The 27,988-nt window shown below is 44.9% G+C and overlaps 1 protein-coding gene across 1 annotated transcript in view; it reads left to right on the top strand.

Annotated features, from left to right (window-relative positions):
* LOC139313728 (E3 ubiquitin-protein ligase MARCHF8-like) overlaps positions 1 to 15,256 on the top strand; it is a 79,542-nt gene extending 64,286 nt beyond the window's left edge. The window contains exon 7 of the mRNA XM_070939168.1: positions 14,878 to 15,256. Within this exon, the coding sequence (XP_070795269.1) occupies positions 14,878 to 15,167 (290 nt within the window). The 3' untranslated portion in view covers positions 15,168 to 15,256. The remainder of the gene's footprint in view (positions 1 to 14,877) is intronic.
* The last annotated feature ends 12,732 nt before the right edge of the window (positions 15,257 to 27,988 follow it).

Below are 27,988 nucleotides of genomic sequence, written 5' to 3'. Positions count from 1 at the left end.
ATCCTGGAAACACTTGGGACAATCCCCTTCTCTGCGGCTAGTTGACTTGTTAACAAACATACATTCTACATTGGGTACATATATACATCAATGGTAAGTACATTCACATAGCCATCGACATTTTACCCAGAAGATAGAGGTGTTGGTCACGGGGCAGCGGTTTGGTAAACACGTCCGCTACCTGTTCCTTGGTTTCACAATACACAGTCTTAATGAAACCTGTTTTCACCAATTGCCTCACATGTTTGTTTTTGATATCAATATGGCGCGATCTCTGGCCTACAGCATCGGCTTCCGATATGTTAATGGCAGCCATGTTATCCTCATAGACTTTTATAGGATGTATGGACTGCCTCCATAAGCTTGCCAAGAGATCGTCGAACCAAACTAGGTTATTGGAAGCTTTGGACAAACTGACATATTCAGCTTCTGCTGTGGAAGTTGCAATTAGCTTCTGCTTCCCAGAGTACCAATACATGGGGCTACTATTTAGGTATACAATGTACCCCGAGGTACTTTTTCTAGATCTAACATCCCCTGCCCAATCGGCATCTGAAAAACAACTCAATCTTAATTCTCTAGTTGCTTCTGGTTCCAATAACAATGAATAGTTCACAGTACCTTTTAAATATCTCAGGAGTCGTTTGATTCCGCTCCAATGGTACTGGGGATGTTCAGAATGTCTAGATAACACATTTACACTTAGACTGATGTCCGGTCTAGTCCAATTTGCAATGTACAACAACGACCCAATCACGGACTTGTAAAGGGTCTTATCCTCTAACTCTGTGCTCTCAGTGTACATATTCTTAAGGAAGTCTGTTGCCATAGGGGTATCGCATGGCTTCGCCTCTACCATGCTACACTTTTTAAGCAATTCCTGAATTTTATCTTCCTGAGAGAGCCGAAACCCCTTCTCAGTTTTTATGAATTGCACCCCTAAAAATTTGCTAATGTGACCTAATGGTTTTAAGGTGAAACTCTTACTTAGGTCCTCAGAGAACTTCTTATGCCTGTTCTCTGATCTGCAAATATATAGGATGTCATCAACGTACAACAGTACCGTTTCCCTAATGCCCTGATCTTCCTTGACAAAAACACACTCGTCAGCCGACGATGGTAAAAAGCCCATCTCTCTCAGGCTTTTTGTGAGATACTCGTACCATCGTTTACCAGATTGTTTTAAGCCATATAGGCTCTTGTTCAACAACCACACATCGTCTTCCCGATGGCTTACTCCCTGAGGAATCCTCACGTACAGCTCTTTGTCTAACTGGGCGTGCAGGTACGCGGTCTGAATATCAAACTGATATACATGTTCGCCTCGCATGGTAGCGATGGTGAAAGCTGCTCTCAGGGCGCACCGTGGGGGAGAAGGTGTCCTCGTAATCGTCAGGGAATCTCTGCGAGAATCCCTGCGCCACTAGTCTCGCCTTATAGATAAAGCCCCCACCTTCAATGGGCTTTTTCTTGAAAAGCCACCTGGTGCCAATCACCCTCTTGTCCTTGGGCAATCTTGTTGGCATGAATACATCCAGCCTTCTCAAGCTGTCTAGTTCTGTATCCATGGCGGCCAGCCACTTCTGTCGTTCATGGTCAGGTAAGGCCAGCACATCCTCATATCTCTGAGGGGTGGCCAAAACCTGGTCAACTGAGGTAACAAAGTCGTCGTACCTCTTAGGCTTATTGCCTCTTGTAGCCCTAACTGGTCTGCCTTTAGGAGTGTCACTCACATCAGAGTCGTCCGATGAGTCATCTACCTCGTGACTATCACTATGCGTCTCAGAAGCTGGGTGCCTATCCTTCCTGGCTACCCCCATCTTACGCTTCAATATCCCTTTCAAGGGTGCCTGGGATACACGCTTCCCAGAACCAGATGTATCCTTATCATTGGATAGGTTCTCCGATACATCCTCCGATTGCCTACGACAACTACGAGAAGGGTTCCGAGTAAGAATCTCATTGGCATGGATCTTACTCCAGTTGGCCCCTTCGTGAAAGGTGGCAGACCTTGATATCCTCCGTTTTCCGTTAGGGTAGGCAAACCTAAATGCCTTGGAGCCCTGCTCGTAACCAACGAATCTCAGTTTAACAGAGATCCGGTCTCCCTTTCTCCTGAGCTCCTTCGGGACATGAACGTCGGCCATCACTCCGAAAACGTGGAGGTGTGCCAAGCTAGGCTTATGGCCGTATAGCACCTCGTATGGGGTCTTCTGCACCACGCTAGACCACACACGGTTCAGGGTGTAATTCGCGTATCTTAACTGCTTCTACCCAATATGCGAAGTTTAATCCGGAATCCTCTAGGGCACACCACATCATAGTTTGTAACACGCCATTGCATCGTTCTGCGACGCCATTTTGAAATGCAGAGTAAGGCGCGGTGCGTAAGTGGACTATGCCCTTACTCCTCAACCAGCTGGAGAACTGCCTGGAATTAAATTCAGTCCCCCTGTCAGTTAAGATTTTCTTAACTCTGACCTTGTGCTGGTTCTGGACTAAGTTACAAAATTCCTTAAACTTAGTCAACGTTTCACTCTTGGACATTAGGGGAAAAACGAATCCAAATCTGCTATGGTCGTCTACTATGGTAAGAAAGTACCGTCTCTTACCCACGGAAGGTGCGAATGGACCCACCAAATCCATGTGGACGAGCTGAAACGGGTGTTCAGAATACCTCTGAGACCTCTTGGGCGCAGATTTCACCTTCAACTTTGCACTCCTACAAATTGAACAATCTAGGAATGTGTTACAGTCATTGATCTTGGTTCCCCTTGAGTGTTCGGTTACCTTTTTCACTATAGGAAAACTCACATGACCTAATCTGCGATGCATCAAGTGAGCATATTCATTGTGCAACAGCTCACCTGTAGAAATTGCATTAGCATTTTCAGGTTTCCTACTATCTGACTCTAAGTTAAGATTTAAAAACTTTTTATTAACTTTACATTTGTCTTTACAAGGCTTCCTCTGGTGAAAGTCTTGATCCTCATCACCTAGTTCTAACTGTAATTCATTGTTACTACCAAATGAGATAGTATAATTGCTATCACTGCAGGTCTCAGCATTCGTATTGGGGGAATAATAAGGCAAGCCATCTATCTTCAAAATCTCCCCAATCACACATTTGTTGTTTTTGATCACAGCTGTTCCTCCTGAGAACAGAATCTCCATTCTGGGGTTCTCACATATCCTCATTAGGCTTAGCAAATTATGATCTATCTCTGGTACATACAAGGCTCCATGAATCTCTCCTATCCCAGGAATATAAACATCTCCAATGCCAACAACATTCACCTTTTTACCGTCTGCAACTTTGACCATGAATTGATGCCTTCTCATATTAACAAACAACTTTCGGTCACTGACAACATGGTTACTGGCTCCACTGTCCATCAACCATAGTTGCTCCCGCTGTTCCCTTGTAAGCTCTGACTCAGTAGTTTCCACTATATCTACAGAGTTATCATTAAACCTGGGATTGTTCCCTTTGTTGCCTCTATTTGGCTTTTTACCCCTTCTGTGGTTAGGAACATCTACACTTGGCTTTCTACCAGGAGGTAATGGCCTCCTTTTACATTTATTATCAGAAGGTACCTTTGAGCATGCCCTAGCATTCACATTTTGTGGGCAATCCCTTCTATAATGTTCTTTTGAACCACAATTGAAGCATTCTCCGATAGTATATGCTCTATCTGAACTATCGGGCCTTCTTAACGGTTTTTCCTTTTTGTGAAAAGCCGCCCTGCATTTTCGCAAGTTCAGCAATCAATCTGCCAGATAACACTTCTAAAGATAAGTTATTACAACTAACATTATCCAGTTGCGATATAAAATTATCCCAGCTAGGATCAAGGGAATTGAGTATAACAGTAATGAGGGTTTGTTCAGACACTGATTCCCCCCTCAACATCAATTCCTGCCTTAACCTGTTTAACTCACATAAGTGTTCATTAATATCTACTTCAACCTTGCGGAATAGAACTCCCTATAAACTCTGTTTGTAACATGGGAGCTTTTTGAACAAAATAGCTTATGCAGTTTCACCCAAACTTCTGTTACGGTCAGGTTACTAGGTATACTGGGATATAGTGCAGGGTCAATGGACATCAATAAAATACAAAAGGCCTTATGATGTAAAAGATCAACTTCTAAGGACCATGGTCTAGGTGGGGGTTTTAACAACAATGATAAAACATTCTCTTTCATTAAGGTTACTTGAATACTTTTAACCCATTCCTTAAAATTTCCTCCACCCACACTTAAACTTTTAAAATTAGGAGGAAGGACCTGTACATTATTAAACATGGAAACAGACATTAATTGATGTTCAAAATGTGGCCCGTCCTGGAACGGGCAATAAGGCATTGGAATGGAAGCACACAGCACAGTGTCTTCCATCTGGCATTCTGACGATCGTTCCTCCCCAATGGGAGGGATTAAAACTTCACGTGCGGATGCAAAGCTCATCCTGGTTTGATCACAAATGCTCGAGGGTCCTCTCTGGTGCATATCTCTAGAAATTTTTGGACGCGCTCCCAAATTCCTATCTTCAGTTGAGGCAGCCTCCGGAACCATCCTGGATGTCGATGTCATCACGGATGGATATATCCCACTCGTGGCGTGCACTGAATTAGTCGCAGACATCAGGGGTACTTTGGTATGTGCAGCTGCTATTTGTTGAGCCGATGGCGCCTGCAAACCATCGCCTAAAATGGTTGCCAAAGTTTCTATCACACTTGCAACCTTACGCTCAACATGAGAGTCTCTTATATTTTTAGCAGAAGTCATTGATGTCATCAAGGGAGCTAAAGTACTTATAGATCGGCAGAGGAAGAGATGTTACCCTCCTCTGGGGATATTGTTTCCCCCCCTCCTTCCCCCTACCTTCCCGCCCCCCCTTTTTTTATGGGGGGAGGGGCTTACGAACTACTATGCTCTGGACATTTTGGACCCCCCCCCACTATGTTCCACTCATGCCCTCGCTGGTAGGAGAGACTGAACACCATTTGAAAGAACTGAGAGATTTTTGTATCCCAACGGGGAGGATAGAACATTGTTCCCGTTAACCCTTGTAACGGGACCGGCCGTCGTGAGAGGATGGTTGGCTATTAGCCTCTGTTGGAGAAAAAGAACATTGGACCTTCTCCCTGTCGTGAGAGGACAGTGGAGTCCAGCTCTACAAATGGACATTTTGTGATCTTATGTTCAGTTATCCCTTTGGACTATGATAGATCCCGGACTGGCCTTTTTCCCATCTCTGGTTCGGTTGATGCTCCAAAAAGCCGACCTTCTTGCGCTGCGAGACTCCCCCCTCTCGCAGGCCTGGCCCTCCACATTATCGAGGGCCTATCTTGATGACGGGCTTTGGAACCCCGAGAGATGGCATGTAGCGAAGAGGGGGTTGAGGGGTTTTTTAGGAAAATTTTTTAAAAAAATTTTAAGGGGACCCGGGAGGGAGGGGGGGTTGTAAAAGCGGACTTGGGGGGGTCCAGATAGCGACCAAGCGGGACGATGGGTCGATTAGTTGCAGCAGGAGGGTCGCGAAAGGAAATTTAACCGGGAAGCAGGGGGATGACAGGAAGGGCTGTGAAATTGAAATAATGAGTGGGAGGGGCAGGTATGACGGACGCAGGGGGCCATATCAAGTGTCGGGGGTGCGCATACGCTGTTTACGAGCGATTGCGCACTCCGGCCCCCGATGCGTGACTCGTGTCCTGGGTTGTGTAGAGTCTCAGGCCCTGGGTCCGCGGCTGCTGTTGTGTAATGCCAGGTCGGTGGTTAATAAAGCCCCCCTCATTTGTGACCTTATTTCGGAGGGGGGTGCGGACCTGGCAGGTATTACGGAGACCTGGTTGGGCCAGGAGGGGGGGTCCCCCTCGTTGAGATGTGCCCGCCAGGTTTCCATGCATTTCATCAGCCAAGGGCCCAGGGGAGGGGTGGGGGAGTGGCGGTGATTATTAGGGAAAGTCTTTGTCCGAGGGAGACCACTGTTCCTCAGATAGCCGGATATGAGTCCCTCTGTGTAGAGTGGGGCCGTGGGGTGCAGATGGGTTTGCTGACTACGTACCTGGCTCCCTGCCACGTGGCAGCGACCCTGCCCGAGCTACTCGACGTCATTGCCGGGGTGGCGGTTGATACCCCCAGACTTATCGTCATGGGGGATTTCAACCTTTCATCCACGGGTGAGGCGTCAGAGGCGGCTCGGGAGTTCATGGCTTCCATGACGGCCATGCACCTGACCCAGTTAGTTCAAGGCCCAACTCACATAGGGGGACACACTCTGGACCTGATTTTTGTCTCTGGTCAGTGGTTGAATGATCTTGGTAGAGGGGACCTAGATATTAAACCCTTGTCATGGACAGATCATTCGCTCCTCCAACTAGACTTTCCTACCGCCGTCCCCCGCCGCAGGGAGACGGAGCCAACTAGATGGTTCCGTCCCAGGCGCCTGATGGAACCCGAAAGGTTCCTGACGGAGCTTGGGCCGTGCCCTGAGACCCTAACACACGACTCGACTGAAGAGCTGGTGGCCGCCTGGGAAAGGGCGGCCGCTGGAGCTTTGGACCGCGTCGTGCCTTTGCGGCCTCTGACCCGATGCCGATCTCAACTGGCTCCTTGGTTCTCTGAGGAGCTGAGAGAGATGAAGCGTCGGAAAAGACGCCTAGAGAGCATTTGGAGGACTAGTCAATCCGATTCCGACCGGACACAGGTGAGGTCTTATATCAAGACCTACCTAGTGGCGATAAAAGCGGCAAAGTCTAACCACTTTTCCGCTCTTATCGCATCTGCAGAGAACCGCCCAGCCGCCTTGTTTAGGGTGACCCACTCCCTCCTCCGGGGGGGAGTGCGGGAAGATCCCTTGCAGGGTCGCGCTGAGGATTTTGTGCAATTCCTGCACGATAAAGTCGCTCGGATTCGGGATGGCTTGGACTCCGACTGGATGAGTCCACGGGAGGAGACGAGGGCAGGTCTTGAGAATGTTACCTGGGAGGAGTTTGATCCTGTGACTCCCGAGGATGTGGACAGGGTTCTGGGTAAGATTAGTGCCGCCACGTGTTTATTGGACCCGTGTCCCTCCTGGTTGGTGCTGGCCTCCCGGGAGGTTACACGAGGCTGGCTCCAGGGGATTATAAGTGCTTCTCTGAGTGAGGGTGCCTTTCCTGCCGCCTTGAAAGAGGCGGTAGTGAGGCCCCTCCTCAAGAAGCCTTCCCTGGACCCGGCTGAATTAGCCAACTATCGTCCAGTCTCCAACCTTCGTTTTGTGGTGAAGGTTGTTGAGAGCGTGGTGGCACGACAACTTCCCCGGCACCTGGATGAAGCTATCTATCTAGACCCGTACCAGTCGGGCTTCAGGCAGGGGTACAGCACTGAAATGGCATTGGTCGCGTTGGTGGATGATCTCTGGAGGGCTCGGGACAGGGGCTGCTCCTCTGTCCTAGTCCTATTAGACCTCTCGGCGGCTTTTGATACCATCGACCATGGTATCATGCTGCAGCGGTTGAGGGGGTTAGGAATAGGGGGCACCGTTTTGCGGTGGTTCTCCTCCTTCCTCTCCGACCGCTCGCAGTTTGTGTTGGCAGGGGGACAGAGGTCGACCTCGAGGCATCTCGCATGGGGAGTGCCGCAAGGGTCGGTCCTCTCGCCTCTCCTGTTCAACATTTATGTGAAGCCGCTGGGTGAGATCATCCGTGGTTTCGGGGTGAAGTGTCATCTGTACGCTGACGATACTCAGCTGTACATCTCCACCCCAGACCACCCCAACGATGCCCTTGATGTGATGTCCCGCTGCCTGGAGGCCGTGCGGGCCTGGATGGGGAGGAACAGGCTCAGACTCAACCCCTCCAAGACCGAGTGGCTGTGGCTTCCGGCGCCCCGATATAGTCAGCAGGTGCCATCGCTGACTATTGGGGGTGAATCTTTGCCCCCCACAGAGAGGGCTCGCAATCTGGGTGTCCTCCTGTCTGTCTTTAGAAGAGCACATGACGGCCGTGGCCAGGGGGGCCTTTTATCAGGTTCGCCTGATTCGCCAGTTGCAGCCCTTTCTGGATCGGGACACCTTGCGCACGGTCACTCACGCCCTTGTCACCTCCCGGTTGGACTATTGTAATGCTCTCTACATGGGGCTCCCCTTGAAGAGCACTCGGAGGCTCCAACTGGTCCAGAATGCGGCCGCGCGGGTGGTTATGGGTGCAACCCGTTGCGCCCACGTGACACCCCTCCTGCGCGAGCTGCACTGGCTCCCAGTGGTCTTCCGGGTGCGATTCAAGGTGTTGGTTACCACCTTTAAAGCGCTCCATGGCATAGGACCCGGGTACCTTAGAGACCGACTTCTGCCACCAATAGCCTCCCACCGACCAGTCCGCTCCCACAGAGAGGGTCTCCTCCGGGTGCCATCAGCCAAGTTATGTCGGCTGGCGACACCCAGGGGGAGGGCCTTCTCTGTGGGAGCCCCAGCCCTGTGGAATGAACTGCCCCCCGAAATACGAAAGATTTCCGACCTCCGGGTGTTTCGCTGCGCTCTGAAGACCCTGTTGTTCCGCCAGGCAGGGCTATTAACATAACGTTTTAAATTGGGGTATTTTAAATTTCTGGGATTTTAATTGGAGCCTAATTATTTAATGATTTTAAATTTTAAATTGTTGTCGTGTTTTTTGTGTTTTTAAATAGGCTGTACACCGCCCTGAGTCCTTCGGGAGAAGGGCGGTATAGAAATAAAATTATTTATTTATTTATTTTATTTAAAGTCTTTATGGCCTGATCTATGATGGCTTCAACAGCAGGTGGTGCAATATCAACTTGGCCATGCTGGTTTAACAAAGAAGCAGGAACATTCGAATCAGGCAGTCTGTTATCCCCCATTCTCCACTTATGGTCTGAGGTAGGGGTTTTAGGAAAAGATTGAAAGTCTCTTACCGATCCGGTGTTTTCTAGGACTTCAATCTTCTTTCCTTTCATGGCTGGATTCTTTAATAATCCGCTAGAATCAGCAGTCGGGTTCTGACTTACTGTGGGCAAACCTAAAAACTGGAGGATTGCCTTCCTAAACTCATCATCCACCTCTGTATTTGTTTTCAAGACCTGAAGTGGCGTTCTTCCAGTCTCTACTTCTTTAGGTGATGATGGTTTACTCACTATCTTAGGCCCTTCAGAGGTTAAGGCCTCTGCTCCAAAACTTACAGCTCCACTATTCTCTAAATCAATTAGAGTTTGGGGTTTTTCAGCCAAAACATTTTTGGCCTGAGCCCCAGACAGTCCAGTTTGTGACTTCATACTTTTTGCTGCTGCTGCTGCCCCAATCAACATCTGTTCAACTGCAGACATTCCAGTCTAGCACGTTACCACATGAGTGTAGGTTCGTTAAACCATCCTCTGCTACCAACTGTTGTGAAATGGGGTTGAGGGGTACCCCGGACCGTGAACCAGCTCATGAGCAAACACACTGAGACTGAAATAATTCTGACAGAGGCGTCTTATGTAAAAATATAATTTACTTTAAAACATTTAAAAAGCACTATGTCTTTAAGAAAGCACATTAAAAACAAAGTCTTATCTGGGTATGTGAAGCAAGACTATCACCCTAGATCCCTCTCCACAATACCGAAACAGTTCACAAGAGAATAAAGCTAGCATGAAGGTAAGCAGCTTCGGCGTTGATACATCATCAAGGCAATCCAAGTGGGGGCAGCACAAACTTCACAGCTAAAAGTCACCTGAAGTAAAAACAGTTCAAACAGCAAACATTGCTTGAAGCTTGTGGGAGGAAAAAGGTCCAGCAGCAGTCCTGATGATAGCTTGCGTGCTTCAAAACAGCAAAAGGCAAGCATCTGTGGGAGTTTCTCTGCAACGACATCTGGAGTCCTTATCTGCATTCTTCTCCCATCTGCGGCGTTGCACTGAGCTTCCTGCAGGAGCTGTGCATTTAGGCCTAAACCAGGAGTCTAGGCCCGAGTAGCAAGCGAAAAGGTCCTTGCTTATATGGGGAGTTAACCTGCAATTAACTAGGGCGGGGAAGGCTTGCAGGTAATTACAAACAGGAGATGGCTTGATTGAAACCATACTGTTTGTGAGTAGGCAAGTAGCCACAGCAATCCTGGAAACACTCGTGACATTTAGAATTAAGGAGGATATGTAAATAAAAATGAAGTAATTAAATAATGAATATTGAATAATGAGGATAAGTAAACATGATTAATAGACTTGGAGGACAAGGGTTACAAATGTGATGTTTATATAATGTTTATAAAGTTCAATATTAACTAATTATAGACAAAACTGAACAGAGCGTTTAATTAAATAACAGAAAATGTTTAATGAGGATAAGTGAACATAATGGTTATAACTATTATGTATAAGATTTATTATTTGTGTTTAAAAGAGATTGTACCCCAACAGTACACTGCCATACTGTCAAAAGGAAATTGCATAATAAAAAATAATAATAAAAAGAAAAGAAAAGAAAGGGGAACATCTTATTGGTCATAGATCATTTTCTGATCAGCCTTCATTTAGTTTTTACCTCTATATGATAATAAGATGTGCACTTGAGGTATTGAATGGATCTGCTTAGTTTTCAATAAGTGTGGGCGTTTCCCAGACAGATGTACTCACGCCTATATGTATGAGTAATAGCTATATCACTCATTGAACTCTGAAATATGCAACTTTAAGGGCAATGCCCCTAAGAGATGTCTCCCTGTTTACAGTTCCCAAGAAATGTAATGGTTTACCCAGGATCTCCAGGAACAAAAATGATTCTTATAGCAAATGAACATGATTGAATGCAAGTTGGAGCCTTGGGCCTACTTGTGGTGATGAGAGCAGTGAAGTATTTATATTTCACCAACCTTGTTACTCCAGCAGAAAGTCATCTAGCAGCCCTGTTTAAGATGACTTATACTATACTATTCAAAGAAAAGTTAGCTCAAAAGAGCTTTTATTCAAACTGCTATGAACTATTTACTGATTCCATCACTTGTACTTGTTCAAATCTTGACGCTTCATTGGCAGAGCCAAAGGAAGTAACTGGAGTGATACTTTGTGAAATGATCTGAGATGCTTATGAGCTTATTGACTCTGATGAGATGGACATGGTCTTTGCAGCATGAGTTTCTTCCCCTATAGGATGGATCATGGCCCCACCTGGCTCTTTCAGGAAGCTATAAATAGAGTCAATAGCTAGGTTGATTAATATTATTTTGAGGGAGCAAGTGGTGCCATATTCTGTGCTGCCATCTTAACAGCATTATGGGCCCTGGGCAAAGCAGTGTACTGGGGCCCCCATGACAGCTACTCACAGGAATAAAAATGTAAATGGTTGATAAAATTAAACATATTTATTTTATTGGCACTTCCAACAAATTAGTATGCGGCCCCTATGCTCATTGGGCCCATGGGCAAGTGCCCATCAGGCCCATGTGTTAAGACAGCCTGTGCCAGACTATTAGGCATTAGGCGTCAAAAAGTAAGTGTTGTTCTTTTCACCACAGTGCAATCCTTAGTATGAGCTCTTACTTGTGATTGTTTGGGTTCACTCTTGTCTTCCCCCTGATACTATAGGCATCTTTTGCTGTATTTCATTTCCTGGAGTTCTTCAAAAAACCAGGGAGTGCCGGAGATTGACTTACAGCTAGTGGCTACATAGGAGCAATCCAATGTGTGTTATCATCACTTGTACCAATGAAGGAGGTTGCTCAGGGTTGAAATGTGGGATCCTTGGTGCTCTCTGAGCTTTGTTGTTTTCTTGCAGATGTTTCATTACCCAAACTAGGTAACAACATCAGTGCTAGTCACTAGTACTGATGATGTTATTTAGTTTGGGTAATGAAACATCTGCAAGAAAACAACAAAGCTCAGAGAGCACCAAGGACCCCTGAACTCATCAGTGTGCTCAATTTTTGGCAACAAGTAGAGCTGCAGCCAAACCACCCATCAAAGCTTTCACTCCCTCTGGAACCCCAAGCTGTTTTGAGCAGACTGGACTAATAGGTCTTGTCTCCCTCTGGGAATAGGTGGCACTGGTAAATTGAAAGGCTTCAGCCAGTGATTTGTCCGTGGTAATGGGCTGACGGTAATGTCCTCTATAACCAGATCATGTCTCAGCTGCCCCAAGATTCAAAAAAACCCCAAATCTTGGTATATGTCAGGCTGACTTATTTGGATTAATTTCATGATTACCACAGTGTACAAGAACTGAGCTGCCCTAATTCAGTGTCATCCTCTGTTGAAAACTATGCATAAAGAAATGAGCATAACATTCTCTTCAAATAATGAAAGCTGAATGAATTTATTGCAAATTAAGTGCTATCTATCATCTATCTACTATCTATCTATCTATCTATCTATCTATCTATCTATCTATCTATCTATCATCATCTATCTATCTATCTATCTATCTATCTATCTATCTATCTATGGAAGTTTTGGTGTATTCGGGTCTTTTCCTGTGTAAGATTGAGAGTATCTTGGCAACATTTCGACCAGGTCCCACTCGTCATCTTCAGGCTGGTGTCTTCGGCTTCGTGCTTGTGCGAGGAAAGCGTGATCGGAGCTGCCGTCTCTCTATAAACGTCGCCAAGATACTCTCAATCTTACATGGGAAAAGACCCGAATATACCAAAACTTGCATACCTCTACCCGTGAAAATCTACCTGTATGTATATGTATATGATATATGTATATGATATATATACATACATACATACATACATACATACATACATACATACAGTGGGGCAAAAAAGTATTTAGTCAGCCACCAATTGTGCAAGTTCTCCCACTTAAAAAGATGAGAGAGGCCTGTAATTGTCATCATAGGTAGACCTCAATTATGAGAGACAAAATGAGAAAACAAATCCAGACAATCACATTGTCTGATTCGGAAAGAATTTATTTGCAAATTATGGTGGAAAATAAGTATTTGGTCAATATCAAAAGTTCATCTCAATACTTCGTTATATATCCTTCGTTGGCAATGACAGAGGTCAAACATTTTCTGTTAGTCTTCACAAGGTTGGCACACACTGTTGCTGGTATGTTGGCCCATTCCTCCATGCAGATCTCCTCTAGAGCAGTGATGTTTTGGGGCTGTCGCTGGGCAACACGGACTTTCAACTCCCTCCAAAGGTTTTCTATGGGGTTGAGATCTGGAGACTGGCTAGGCCACTCCAGGACCTTGAAATGCTTCTTACGAAGCCACTCCTTCGTTGCCCGGGCGGTGTGCTTGGGATCATTGTCATGCTGAAAGACCCAGCCATGTTTCATCTTCAATGCCCTTGCTGATGGAAGGAGGTTTGCACTCAGAATCTCACGATACATGGCCCCATTCATTCTTTCCTGTACACGGATCAGTCGTCCTGGTCCCTTTGCAGAGAAACAGCCCCAAAGCATGATGTTGCCACTCCCATGCTTCACAGTAGGTATGGTGTTCTTTGGATGCAACTCAGCATTCTCTCTCCTCCAAACACGACGAGTTGTGTTTCTACCAAACAATTCTACTTTGGTTTCATCTGACTGTATGACATTCTCCCAATCCTCTTCTGGATCATCCAAATGCTCTCTAGCAAACTTCAGACGGGCCCGGACATGTACTGGCTTAAGCAGGGGGACACATCTGGCACTGTAGGATCTGAGTCCCTGGCGTCATAGTGTGTTACTGATGGTAGCCTTTGTTACGTTGGTCCCAGCTCTCTGCAGGTCATTCACTAGGTCCCCCCGTGTGGTTCTGGGATTTTTGCTCACTGTTCTTGTGATCATTTTGACCCCACGCGGTGAGCTTTTGCGTGGAGCCCCTGATCGAGGGAGATTATCAGTGGTCTTGTATATCTTCCATTTTCTAATTATTGCTCCCACAGTTGATTTCTTCACACCAAGCTGCTTGCCTATTGCAGATTCAGTCTTCCCAGCCTGGTGTAGGTCTACAATTTTGTTTCTGGTGTCCTTCGACAGCTCTTTAGTCTTCACCATAGTAGAGTTTGGAGTGTGACTGTTTGAGGTTGTGGACAGGTGTCTTTAATACTGATAACAAGTTCAAACAGGTGCCATTAATACAGGTAATGAGTGGAGGACAGAGGAGCCTCTTAAAGAAGAAGTTACAGGTCTGTGAGAGCCAGAAATCTTGCTTGTTTCTAGGTGACCAAATACTTATTTTCCACCATAATTTGCAAATAAATTCTTTCCAAATCAGACAATGTGATTGTCTGGATTTGTTTTCTCATTTTGTCTCTCATAGTTGAGGTCTACCTATGATGTCAATTACAGGCCTCTCTCATCTTTTTAAGTGGGAGAACTTGCACAATTGGTGGCTGATTAAATACTTTTTTGCCCCACTGTATATATATATATACGCATAGGCAGCCCTGGTTCTGTGAAATCTCATTCACAAGTTTCTGGGCTTTCTGTTTCTTGCTGACAGACAGCAGACTCTGAGTCTCCCAAAGGGCAGCACAGAGTCTGCTGTCTGTCAGCAAGAAACAAAAAGCCCAGAAACTTGTGAATGAGATTTCACAGAACCAGGGCTGCATAACATCATAGCTTACATAGGTAAAACCTGGCTAGAAAGAATATGCACATAAAAGCCTACAAAAAAAAAAGAAAAATTTAATATATATATATTGCATATATATATATATATATATATATATATATATATATATATATATATATATATATATATATATATATATATATATATATATATGCATATATATATGCATTTTCCAATGTATTTCTCTTAAATGCTTGTTTAACGCTTTTATATCTTGACATAAATCTTTTGCTGCTATCTTAGCAGCCATGTATCTGAATATTCTAGTGACTTACAGCTTTATTTAACTTTAAATTCTAATTCTGAGCATTTTGAATCCTTCTGCACCCCAGGTATTCTAGAATGGCCATTTTGGACTAAGCTAGTAGTAGTGGCTATTGGTTTCACCGGTGGAATTCTTTTCATGTATGTTCAATGCAAAGTTTATGTACAACTGTGGAAAAGACTTAAAGCTTATAACCGTGTGATATATGTACAGAACTGCCCAGATACAAGCAAAAAGAGCAGATTAGAAAAATCAAATGCTGAATATTCAAGTATCCTTAGAAGCCATCATACAGAGACTACCAATTCAAATTGCACAGAAACTGAAAATGTGAATGCTAACATTCTTCATATTTGACATGTTTTTTCTTAAAGACTTGGATCAGCATTATTTACTATTTTCAGATATTTAACTTAAGACCGAGTGGGTAGAAATATTCTTCTTTAACCGAGCATCAGTCAGAAGATAAATCGAAGAAAGTCTGCTTGAACATAAATGAATATGAATGAAGTTGAGCATTATTTTCTCTCCATTTTAAAACAATTCAGTTTTAGTGTCTTTTTTTCTATCAATCATTCTCAAATATGTCTTGGTTACATTAAGAATTAAAGTGTCTTCTCTCTACTATATGAAACTATTAAATGAGATACGAAGGAGGAAAAAACATGTTTTTACATAAACATACTATTAAACATACCTCTCTAGTGTACAGGACCCCATTTACATGTTGTAAATAGTATGTAGTTCTAGTATTGCTGTAAAGAATTTGCCTAAACTGTGTCTGTGAACTGTATCACATTTAGGGTAGGGTATGTCAAAGCATGAAGCACTTTTAATTGTTTTTATATTATAACAAATTTGAAACAGTCTCAGTTCAGTGTGTTCCTTTGAATTACTGAAAGCACATTGATATGTAGGCCTGACCATTTGCCTTAAAACAAATAGGTTTGTACTAAAATTTTCCTCAAATGTTCTTAAGTCTAATAATAAATACTTTCTTGACATTTTGTTTGTTTGCCCTTTTTAAAAAATACTGCATATTTTGATCGTGGAACAGAAAATAATGACAGAGATAAATATTATCAGTATTCTCTGTGGTATTAGAATAATAATATTACAACGGCTGATGACCTCTTTCTATCGGTCCACTATAGAAAGTGTCCTCATACTGCATTACAGTATGGTACACTGGTTTAACTGCTGTGAACAGGAAGGCATTACAGAGAGTGATCAATTTGGTACAAGAAACCATTGGTTGCCCTCTTAACACCACTGGATGACATCACCAGATCTTGCTGCTTTAGCAGACTAAGAAAGATACTCAGAGATGATTCACACCCTGGTCAGTGTCTCTTCGCACTTCTACCATCGGGCAGAAGACATTGAAGCATAGCCAGCCGAACAAATAGGTTTAAAAATAGTTTCTATCCTTGGGCTGTCAGACTCTTAAACGCAACCACAATCACTCCACGCACACGTGGAAATGTATGACTAGTTTTTCTTTCTTTTTCTTTTCCCTCCCCAATTACTTGCATAGGGATTATTCTTTATACTATTTATGTTGTTTGTATTTTTTGTCATGGATTTTAGTGAGGCTAAAACCAATTTTGTTGTATACATGATGTACAATGACAATAAAGGCTATACTATATACCTGTGTTGGTGAACCTATGGCACGCGTGCCGGAAGTGGCACACAGAGCCATGCCGCCCAGCATGTCGCCCATTCCTCTTCTGGGTTTCCAGGGCATGCATGCGCACCAGCCAGCTAGTCTACTGGTTACTGGTGCGCATGCGTGTGCGACGATCAGCTGACCTTAACGTCTTAGTGCCCGTGTTCACCGGCCATGCTGTCATTGTCCACATGCAGCCCCGGGATTCCACCCTTTGCCAGCCAGGAACGCTGCAGCTAGTCGCTCCCGTGCGCCTGGCTGCCTGCCTGCCTCGTCACCGCCACCATGAGGAAAGGCCCCAAAGTTGTGCTGCCTGGGATCCACGTGGGCTGCCACAGGGGGAGGCCAGGTATGGCTGGCTGGACGCTGCCCGGAGCTGAGCTCGAGGCGGGCAGGAAGAGGAACCGCGGCTGCCTCTTAGCTGGCTCGAACTGCCTGCTGCCGCAGCCTGCCACCATCCCCTCTCCCCTGTCAGCTGCTTCTGCCACTGCCAGGGAAACGGCTGTGCGAGAACCGCTGCCGCTGGAGGTGGTGGTGGCAAGGATGGGCAGTCCGGGGCTTCCCTTTCTCCCCGAGCAGACTTCTGGCATAGCCCCAGGCCTCTGGGGGGGAGGGAGGGAAGCCCCGGCCTGCTGCTCCTGCCACCGCCACCCCCTTACCCCCAGCCAGAGCGGTTCTCGTGCTGCCACTTCTCTGGCAGCACCAGGAGCAACTGCCGGGGCAGAGAGGGCGGGGGCAGGCTGTGGTGGCAGGCCGTTCTCGCCTGGTAACAGACAGGCTGCTCCTGGAGCAGCCAGGAGAAGGAGAAGCCCCCAGTGGGGAGGCGAGCTGTCCCAGGAGAACCAGAGGAGAGCGCAGCTCCTCACTCATGGAGATCCACTGGTGGGGAAGTGGTCGCAGAAAGAGTAAGAGGTGCGCAAGCCAGGAAATGGTCATGCTCCCTGGCAGGAGAAGGTTGCACGTTCACGCCAGTAAAGGTTTGTGCAACCCTCTCCAGCCAGGGAGCATGACCACTTCCTGGCCAGCACACCTCTTACCGCGACCACTTCCCCACTGGTAGATCTCTATGAGTGAGGAGCTGCGCTGTCCTCCAGTCCTCCTGGGGCGGCTCACCTCCCCACTGGTTGCTTCTCCTCCTGGCTGCTCCAGGAGCAGCCTGAGACTCTGCTTTCCTTGGCAAAGCGCTTCATTGTTGCAGCGCAGGGGACACACGCGGTGCCGGGGGATCCGTGCAGCTACTCCATGCCCCTCCTCAGCCTCGGTCATGCCGCGAGGCTCCTCAAGGAGATGATGGAGGGAGGGGGGGGGAATCCAAACTGCAGCTACCTCAAGCAGGCGCTATTACACAGCAGCTCTATTACACAAGGCTCTGAGTGGTTGGAAAAGAGACAGAAACAGCAGCCAGGGCTGTGCTTTCAGCGGGTAAGCAACACTGCCTCTGCCGTGAGAACTTTGGAGAGAGAGGATGGGGGCAGACTGTGGCCGTTCTCGCCAGCTAAGAGACAGGCGTGCAACCCTCTCCTACCAGGGAGCATGACTGCTTCCTGGCTTATGCACCTCTACTGCTTTCCACGATCACTTCCCGACTGGTGGATCTCCATGAGTGAGGAGCTGCGCTCTCCTCTGGTCCTCCTGGGGCAGGTCAACTCCCTGCTTGGGGCTTCTCCTTCTCCTGGCTGCTCCAGGAGCAGCCTGTTTGTTACCAGGCGAGAACGGCCTGCCATCACAGCCTGCCCCTGCCCTCTCTGCCCCGGCAGTTGCTCCTGGTGCTGCTGGAGAAGCGGCAGCACAAGAACCGCTCTTGCTGGGGGCAAGAGGGTGGCAGCGGCAGGAGCAGCAGGCCAAGGCTTCCCTCCCTCCCTCCCCCTAGAGGCCCGGGGCTATGCCAGAAGTCTGCTCAGGCAGGGAGACAGGAAAGACCCGGACCGCCCTCAGAATAATGACCTTCCAGGCCCAAAATGGGGCGGGGGGGCGAAGTGCATGTGCGGGCATGCATGCGCAATGTGGGGCGCATGTGCGGGGGGTCATGTGCACATGCGCATGTGGGAGGGTTTGCATTGCATTATGGGTGCTGGCACGCGTGAGCTGTTGCGCGCGCACATATACACTTCCGGCACGCCACGAGAAAAAGGTTCACCAACACTGCTATATACTATAATAAGCTAATTGATGTGATTTTAACAAAAAAATTTAGTGCTGCAATTTCTAGCATATTTTATATATGTGTACATATATTCAAGTCAGCCTTGGCTGCTGGTGATTGCATTGGCATTTTTGGAAGTGGTTGCTCTTACCTCATTCCTCAGGGTGAAAGATTGTGTCTCACCCAAAGTCATCAGCTGGTTTCTGGGCCTGAAGCAGGACTAAAATTCCAAAGTCTTTATCACTACCTGGCTCTCCTTCTAGCATTACACCTGTTTTGTAATGTATTTGAAATACAATACTGATTGTATGCATTCTATCTGACATACTTCCATCCGAGAATTTAAAGCAGGTTTAAGAAGAATTGGTACATTTTATCAATTTTAATTAAATGTACTTGTAAAGTCCTGCCTCACCAGCCTTTTCAAGAAAGCAGAACTCTTGAAACGAATGGCATTTCAAAAGGATCTTTTATTGGAAGACATTGATAGTAGAGAGAGTGTAGGCAGAATCTGAATTTCGCATGCTGGAGTGTTAGGTTAAACCACTCCTTTCAAGGTCCCTCCCAATATCCAGTTCACCTTTGAGCCAATCCCAAGGTGTGAAGATGTTGTGAGAACTTTGGGTTGAGAAGGTGATAACAGGTGCCATGATCTCACTCTTCCAGTGGAGAGACAAAACGGATGGTCCAAGGCACATTCTTTCCCCCCTCCCAACATCCTAAAGGTACATCAAAGCAGAGAACAGGAACAAAGGAAAATCCCATGCAAGCATAGCCCGAATCCTCCCCCCATCCTCCAGAATGGCAAGGTCCTGATAGAGATCAATGGGACCTGACATGCTACCCCCCTAAGAAAAGGAGATGTCCCCCTGGAGACAAAGAAAATAATAAAGGGAAAGACAATAAGAACAATGAATTATATTTGTCAAGGTAGAGTTGGTGGAAGCGCTTGATTAATCTAGGGGCTCTGTGTTTTTTGTGAATGCATTTTGAGATGTGTGGAAGTCTTTCCAGGCCACTAAATACTGGGTGGACCCCTGGTGCCATCTTGAATCAAGGGTCTGTTTAATCTCGAAGTGTTTTTTGCCCTCTACCATAATGGGTTGTGATAAGAGGGGTATGTGGGTCGTAAGACCGAGGTCACTTTGGGTTTTAATAGGCTGCAATGGAAGATTGGGTGCACTTGCCGCAATCTTGACTTGGGTAATTGCAGTTCCACTGTGACCGGGTTAATAATGGTCCTACAAATTTTGGTTCAAGTTTTTTAGATGGTTGCAAGGACTGTAAGAATCGAGTGTCAACTCGTAAAGCATTCCTGGCCTGCTCTCAAGTTGCCATAGGCAGGAGGGGGAAAAAATTGATGGAGCAACATGGCAGCAACCAGAAGCATATTCCACGCATACCTTTCTCAAAGTTGCATCCTAGGTTACCAGAGCCAGCTGGAGAGGCGTGTTCTCTATAGTCCGCCAAAGTGCTCCATTGGAGAGTGCTTTATGACACACCCTCGGAGGAGGGAGGAAACAGGGTCATAGTTGGGACGTAAATTACGTGGGGTAGAGCTGACTTCACTTGGGTATGTGCCAACATGTTGCTCCTAATAGATAATTGGATTTCTTTTGAAACTTGGCTCGAGGCTCATGAATTAATTATGGCATCCGTCGGAACCCTGACAGCGAGTCAGCTCTCTTTTTAAACTAATCAAGATTACCGGGTTTCCTGGGTGCCGACCTCTCCAGTCGCTCCCCGACATCTGGGGTACTTGGAGAGAAACTCAGGTAACCATGGCAGAGGGCGGACTATCCGAAGAGAGCCTGCTCCAAATGACTGAAAGGGAGGCAGAACTCACCTCCAAGCAGGCAATTACAGGACCCAGCAGCCTAATTGCAACTGGAGTGCAGCCCTCCCCGGACATCAAAGCGGAGATGCCTGCCCCAGCAATCGCAGCAAGAAGGGATGATTATTGGTGGAAAATAACCCCTAAAGCAGCTGAGGTTGAGTTCCCCCACCCCATTGCCCAGAAAGGGGGAAGGCCCCTGAGTGAGCTGGGAAGAGTGGATTGGATGTAGAACTGGGCACAGGCCAGGCTCCCAAAGCCCCTGATGGAGCCTCGGGGGAATTCCGTGGAGCAGTTGAGGGAGGAATTTGACCGAGCCACCCTTTGTGATGAGGGGCTGTCATGCTGCCCAAAAGAGAGGGGAGGTGCAGCTGATCCCTTTGAAGTGAGGAGACGCAGACGGGAATGCAGCCTCCCTTCTCCACCCACCAGAAGGAGAAGGAGCCAGGGGCTGCAGCCAGTGCCTCTTCCACGCAGCAGGCAAGCCGCCCAGTGCAGACAACCCCCTCCCTCTCTCCAAACTAGAGCCAAGGAAGATGGCCAGCCACATCAAGTGCAGGCTTACAGGGGCTGACAGGAGGAGGGAGGAGCAGTGCTGAATGAACCGCCCCGCTTCAGGGGAAAATTGGATGGGGACTCAGACAAGCTAGCTCTATTCCTTGACTTGGCTGAGATCCACCTAGAGTGCTATGGACACCTCTACCCATCCCCCAGAGCCATGGTGAATAGCTGAGAGGCTAGAGGGAGAAGCAAGGAAATGGCCCTCCACCTGCAAGACGTAGATGACTTCTTACGACTACTAGAGGCCAGATTTGAGGAGGCAGAGGGGGACCCATACACGGAAGATGAGCTCAGAAACCTTCAAGGAACACATCCGTGAATTCAGGAGAGTCATTGGGAAACTACCCCCTTTGCCAGAGCAGCTGTTAGTTCATTTTTTCAGAACAAACCTGGACAAGCAAATTGCCCAGGTAACCATCTACCGGGACATCCCGAACCAACTCCGATTGTTCCGAGTAGCCATAAAAATCGATGGCAGATTGTGGGCCAATGACATGAGATAAAAACCGGACATTAAAGAGAGAGGTCAACCAGACCAGAGACCACCCAGCCAATGGGGAACCACCGCACCACAGCTGGCCCCAAAACCAGCCTTCCCATGAACTCCACTGAAATGCTACAGATGCGGGGGGATAGGCCACATGGCATCAGCATGCGCAACCCCAGCCCGCTCCCTGGCAGGCCAGTGCACCCGGGTGGAGGAGCTGCTCCGGGATGACCAAAGGGCCAGGCCTGTGACTACCACAGCTCTGGAATATGGGACCGGCCCATGCTGGGGCTGGAAACCTCTGGCATAGTAGGTGGCACATGCAATGTGCAACTTTGCAGGTAGTGCAATGTGAAAAAAGGAGTGCAGCCCTCGTTGGCTGGAATGAGGTAATGGTGTTGTTGAGCTCGGGGGGGGGGGCAACAAGCGGGCTAAAGCATTGGTGGCGGTGGCTGGAAGGTGTGGGAGCAAAGCGCTACTTGCATTTGCGTCTCACCAGCATTTCGCCTTCACCACAATATATTTGCGCCAGCTAGTGGTGCCAAGGCAGCCCTTGTCTCCTGCCGCTTGGGGCTTAGAGCAGTAAACCGCGTCTAAGAAGCACTACAGCTTTTTTCCATTTTATCATTTCTTCTCTACATTACAGTACATATCTGTCCTATTTTAAATTTAGCATCAACATAGAATCTTAACTGGTGCACCATTATTTTTTGCACAACATAATAAAGGCAATGCAGCAAAGAAAGCAAAGCTAACAAATCTCAGTTCCCCTGCTTCATGCTAAATTTCTTTTAAAAATTTATACTATTCCCATTTTAAATGCATAGGCATATTCATGCCTGGGATTTATCCACCAATCTAATACAAAGACAAACCTTTAAAGCCCAGCGTTTCTAAATCTTTGTTTTTAAATCACACAGGAAAAAAAAAAGCAGGCTGAAAGCAAATGAAGGACTTGGGGAAAGTAATGGTTGGGGGGAAAAATCAATGAGAAAAACGGAGATGTCCGGAAAGGGGTGGCCGATGTAAATAATAATAATTTTATTGTTAGATATAAGGACTTATATCTAACTCATGGGAACAGTGGATAAATTAATAAAAAAAATCTATAATTTTTTATAGGCATATAACTGGAGGAGGAGCAAGTAAAAGAAACAATGATAGCCTGGGCAAAGAATTGATAGAATCCAATAGATCTAGATAAATGGCAACAGCTATGGGAAAGGAATTATAAATTAACAATGTCCATTGCATATAAGGAAAATCAATATAAAATGTTTTATAGATGGCATATGCCCCCTGAGAAACTGGCAAAAATGTTTAAAGATAAATCAGCTAAATGTTGGAAATGTCACAAGTTACCAGGTTCTTATTACCATATGTGGTGGACATGTCCAGAAGCAAAAAATTATTGGAATACAATTAAGATATGGCTGGAAGAATTGATACAACGACATATTGATTTAAAACCATAACTGTTCCTATTGGGTATCCTGCCAGAAAAAATTAGCAAAGAAAATATCTATTTGGTTATACATGTAATAACAGCTGCAAGGATTGTTTATGCACAACACTGGAAAGCAGAGAGAATACCTTTGTAAGGAGAAGTAATTAAAAAAAATAGATTGTGCAGAAATGAATAGATTGACTTTGATGATTAAAGAAAGAGAAGATTCAGAATACTTTAAAGATATGGAATCAATTTTACTATTGGTTAGAAAAGAGATACAAATAAGTAAATTAATAGGTTTTTTTTAAAAAAAAGTTTTTTATTTTTTATCAACATATTCAAATGTACAGTCTTTTGTCCATTATTAATCTTTATTCATTCATCTTATTCTTTAATTTCCATTTGCTAATTAGTTGTTCGGGTCTGCTTTTCTACCATCTCCTTCCTTTATTTAATACAACCTTTCCTTTTCTTCCCTTCTCTCTCCTCTTCTGTTTCTTTCTACTTTCCTCATTCCTCCTCTCCTTCCCTTTTCTACTTCTTCTCCTCTTTCCTCACTCCTCTCTTCTTCCTCCCTTTCTTACCCTCTTTCCTCCTCTTTCCTTCTTTCTTCCCCTCCTTTTCCCATTCTTCTTTTCTTCTCTTCTCACCTCCCAAGTCTCCTCCCTCACCCTCTTTACTCCTCTCCCATTTTCTACTCCCTTGTTGTTTCCTTTTTCGATTCAATTTGAGTTGGTATTCGAGCAGCCCCGATTTCTATTCACATACATCTTCATTTCAAATTCCTTTTTTACTTTATAATTATATCTCTTCTTACATTCCTGTACATTATTAATCAATCCATGTGTCATCTGGGTATAACATTTTTGTGCCCTCATTCTTCATAATTTATCATCATTTCTTAATACATACATTTGTCTTTTTTTTTTCATTTAATTTTAATATACTAAAATTTAATCATCCCAAAGTTCTTATGTTTACCATGTTTATTGTCTTTACTCATTTTCTATCCATCAATAAATTTTTCCCCATATGTTATAATACTCCGACTCTTCTTTCCCTTTAATTGCCAATGTCAACCTATTCATTTCCGCACATTCCAATATTTTCTTAATTACCTCTCCCTTTGTAGGAATTTTTTCTGCTTTCCAATTTTGTGCAAATACATTTCTTGCCGCCGTTATTACATGTATTATCAAATATGTGTGTTCTTTACTATACTTCTCTGAAAGAATAGCTCTAGCATGATCTAAAAGAATGTGAAATTGTTTTGCAAGAGCTTTGACATTTTGATAAAACATAGAATTACTTTCCCATGGAGTAACAGATAAAACATGCTGCTTCGTTGTTTGTAACAGCATTTCCTTTTGATAACATCCTGGGAAAGACTGATGACTCCTAATATGTGCAATATAAATTTGATTCTTTCTAAAGTGCAAAAGCTGTTGCAACGTTAAAAAGATGGACAGAAGATCATCATAAAAATCAGTTGACACACATACTGAGAGTCAGAGATCAGATTAAAATTCTGTTGAGAAAAAATGTGGAAAGCTAAAATAACAATAGACAATTCTGAACATTGAGAGGAAACTTTCCAGATGTCATCATGAGGATCTTTATAAGCAATCACTCCTCTCATTCCTCCCCCATCAGAAAAATGAAGAGCTTATGATAGTGGAGAAGGAAAACAATAGATGAAGAGGAAAAAATCATTAAGCAAGTAAACCCAGGATCTGTAGGCAGATGATATGAAATACATCCTACATAGTCAATTAAAGCACACTAAAGAAATAAATTATTCTGAAAATAAAAGTGAAAGTCAGATTTTAAGATAGAAAGAACAATATTTATTAAGTCAGTTCCATTTCTTCGACAGGCTCAAGTACGCCCCAAGGTTATAACTTCAGCAGTAGCTTAGATAAAAGTGTTAGAAGAAAAAAGAAGCCCTTCCCTTTAAGGATTGCTGAAGGAAAAAGAAGCCTTTCCCTTTAAGGATTGCTGAAGGAAAAAGAAGCCTTTCCCTTTAAGGATTGCTGAAAGGCAGAGCTTTCCCTTCTTGAATTCAAAACTCCCGGCTGGGAGGTCAGCTGCTTGAGAGTAGAATCAATTTATTGTTTATAGGAAGGCAGACAAGAAATAAATGCAAACACAGCGTTTCGAGGCTAGCTTGTTTGAACTGTAAGAGTAACCCTTTTTTATATCCTAAAACGTCTTTTGATTTTCTATGTGACCCTTTAAAGTCTTTTGAAATTCTTTTCCTAGCCCTTTGTAATTTGTTCCCTATAATTATTCAGCTTGCTATTTCTGTGTTTTTCTCCTTTCCTCATGTGTTAAAAATTCTAGTTACTTTGACTTGATTTCTTTTCCTTCTTGGGTGTGTGCTTTTCTTTCCTGTGTCCTATATCTGCTGAATGTTGCTGGCCCCTGTAATTTTGTCCTTCCTTTGTTGTGGAAAACAAGGTGGCTCCAGCTTCTTAATGGCCCATTGATAAAGGTGGGGGCTGAAACTCTGCCTAAGTTTCTGCTTTTCTCATGTCTTTCAATAAGGGTAAAACATTTTTTTTTAATGGTAATGAGGCAAATAAAGCCATTCAATACAATATACTTTTTTGCTGTTCTAAAACTCCCAATATTTTTATGTAGTTTACTAGTAGAAAATATTAAGAGATAACTGACAATCTCTATGAGGGATTCAATCCACAAATTAAATACTCAAGATGTTATTAATTTTCTCAACTGTAGCACGTACTACAGATGAAACTATAATTAAATCTCCTGGCTTTTTTCTTTTATCAATAATTCAAATAATGGATTAAGTAAATGCATAGGTAACAAAAAATATGAGCAGACCCAATTAATAGTACCCAGCAATTGTTACAAATTTACTAAAGAAATAACTTTTTGTAACTTTAGATGAGGAAAAGCTGGAGCAGAAAAAAACTGCAACAGTTTATGCCCTAAGTACAGATAAGGAACGTGCAGCTGTATTTATTCTAGGCAATTTACAATCCATAGACACATAAATCATTTTATATTTCAGAAAGCCAATTAAGTTATATTTTTAAGCTCCAATTAAAATATCATCCATACGATGATATACCAAATAAAATTTAGCAATAGATCGAGGTAAGATAAGACCCACTAAACCAGAGAGAAGAGGGCCCTTAACCTCCAAAGGAAATTTAAATCCCACAGATTCCTGAGTGATTAAATTAACCCAGCATTATCTGCTTTGGCTGCAACTGCAGATAAGTGACTGGAGGAGGAGACATGACTATAGGAAAAACACTCTTTTTAGCTCTGTCTGAAACAACATATTGCATTGAAGTCAAAATCATTAGAAAAACTTGCTTCCAATCTTCAGGAAACAAAATATATTCATGGTTTATTCCTTCCACCATCCCAGTAGTATAGGTGAAACACAAACCTGTCTCTGTGATGCCTTTCCTCAGCTCTCTCAAAACTTGATATGGCAACGGATTCCACTGATATTGAGCTTGTCCCTGGGGATTAACCATCTGTATGACAGGAAAAGCTTGGAGACCCTCTGTTATTTCTACCCCAGTGAGAGTTCCTTTTTGTTGCTCTTCCTGAAACCCTGCTCTGACAGCTGAAAATGTCTCCTGCAAAGGAGGAACCGATAAGGGAGCTGTCAGGGAACTAATTTCTTCTGGCTGTGTAGCCGGCAAAGTTAGCTGAAAATAAGGGGGAGCAGACCCCTGATCAGAAGACAGAGAGAGAGATGGCGACGGTGCCTTGAGTTTATGAGTCCCCATAACCTCTACTGCTTCCTTACATTTTTGCCACAGCAACAAATGCTTTATTTCTGCTCGTGGTGTTGAGTCTAACTCACTTAACTTAATTCCTGCCATTCCATTACTTTTAAGTATTTTCCTCAGTTCTTGTGCATGAAGCTTCTGCAGAACTGAGATTTCCCCCCCCCCCACCATACTCACGAAATATTGAGAGCGAAGTTCGCTGAGGTGCACCTTAGGCTTGTCCAGCCGAGTAAGCATAGGAGGAATCACGTCGGGGTCACCAGATGTTGTTTCAATAAACAAAGACGCGTAGGCAGGATGATGATTCACGGGAAGGCCCCTCGGTGTGAAGGTACCTTGGGGAAGGCACACTCACCCCATCCAAAAGGCTTCCTTTTATTGTCATTTTACAACTATCATGGCAAAACATCAATCAACGTTTACTTGTCCTGATTGGCTACAGAAAGCTCATGAATTCCATATGGATCCCTTGTGTTTCCCTGATGTTATTTCCTGTGACAAACAATTGCCTACATGTTGGGCCCCCATGCCTTGTATATCTGAGATAAGGTCTCTGCCAGACATCCTGTCTTTACATTCCTGAGAAGATTAGGATTTTGTGGTAATGTTGTTTATTCAGCACAGTTTGCTGATGACTGAGATAACACCATCTCCACAGTTTTCCTCAGCGGTTTTTATGCAGCTGGGAAGAGCGCTGATAACCACTCAAGGCCAACTGTTGTGGCATACCAGGAGGATGGCACCATCGGAAGCTGCACCCCACATGATCCCTGGGGGGGGGGATTGTGGATTGGATAATCCTGACTAGACGATTGGGGGAGGGTTTTAAGGATGCTTTCTATATGTGATTTTTGCGCCTATTGCCTCAGACCTTGCTTTTGTTTGGTTGCATTCAGTTCATACTCAGTAAAAGTACCTTTCTCTATGAAAATGGAGTTAGGTTTTTCTTTTTTGAGTACTGAAAGGAGGCACACTTGACATTAAGCAAGGTCTGCAATTAACAGCCATCCTGGAAAACTACTGTGGGGGCTGAGCAAACAATGTCTGACCAAGACAGCGACCAGGAACAGATGGGAGCTTCTGGCTCCGCGACCTTCCTGTCACACCCTGGCTGGGAGGCTTCAGAGTGGATGGCTGATTTACAGCTGGAGGAAAAGCCAGCTTGGAAAGTTGGTGATTGTTGGAATGTGCTGAAGGGCCTGATAAAGATCTCTAAAACTAGGAATGCAGTTGCCTGGAGTCTTATTTCAAA

The sequence above is a fragment of the Pituophis catenifer genome, unplaced genomic scaffold (assembly GCF_029215685.1).
Source record: "Pituophis catenifer annectens isolate HBS135680 unplaced genomic scaffold, rPitCat1.0.hap2 SCAF_3, whole genome shotgun sequence".
Classification (NCBI taxonomy): Eukaryota; Metazoa; Chordata; class Lepidosauria; order Squamata; family Colubridae; genus Pituophis; species Pituophis catenifer.
This window is presented reverse-complemented; position numbering and strand designations above follow the sequence as displayed.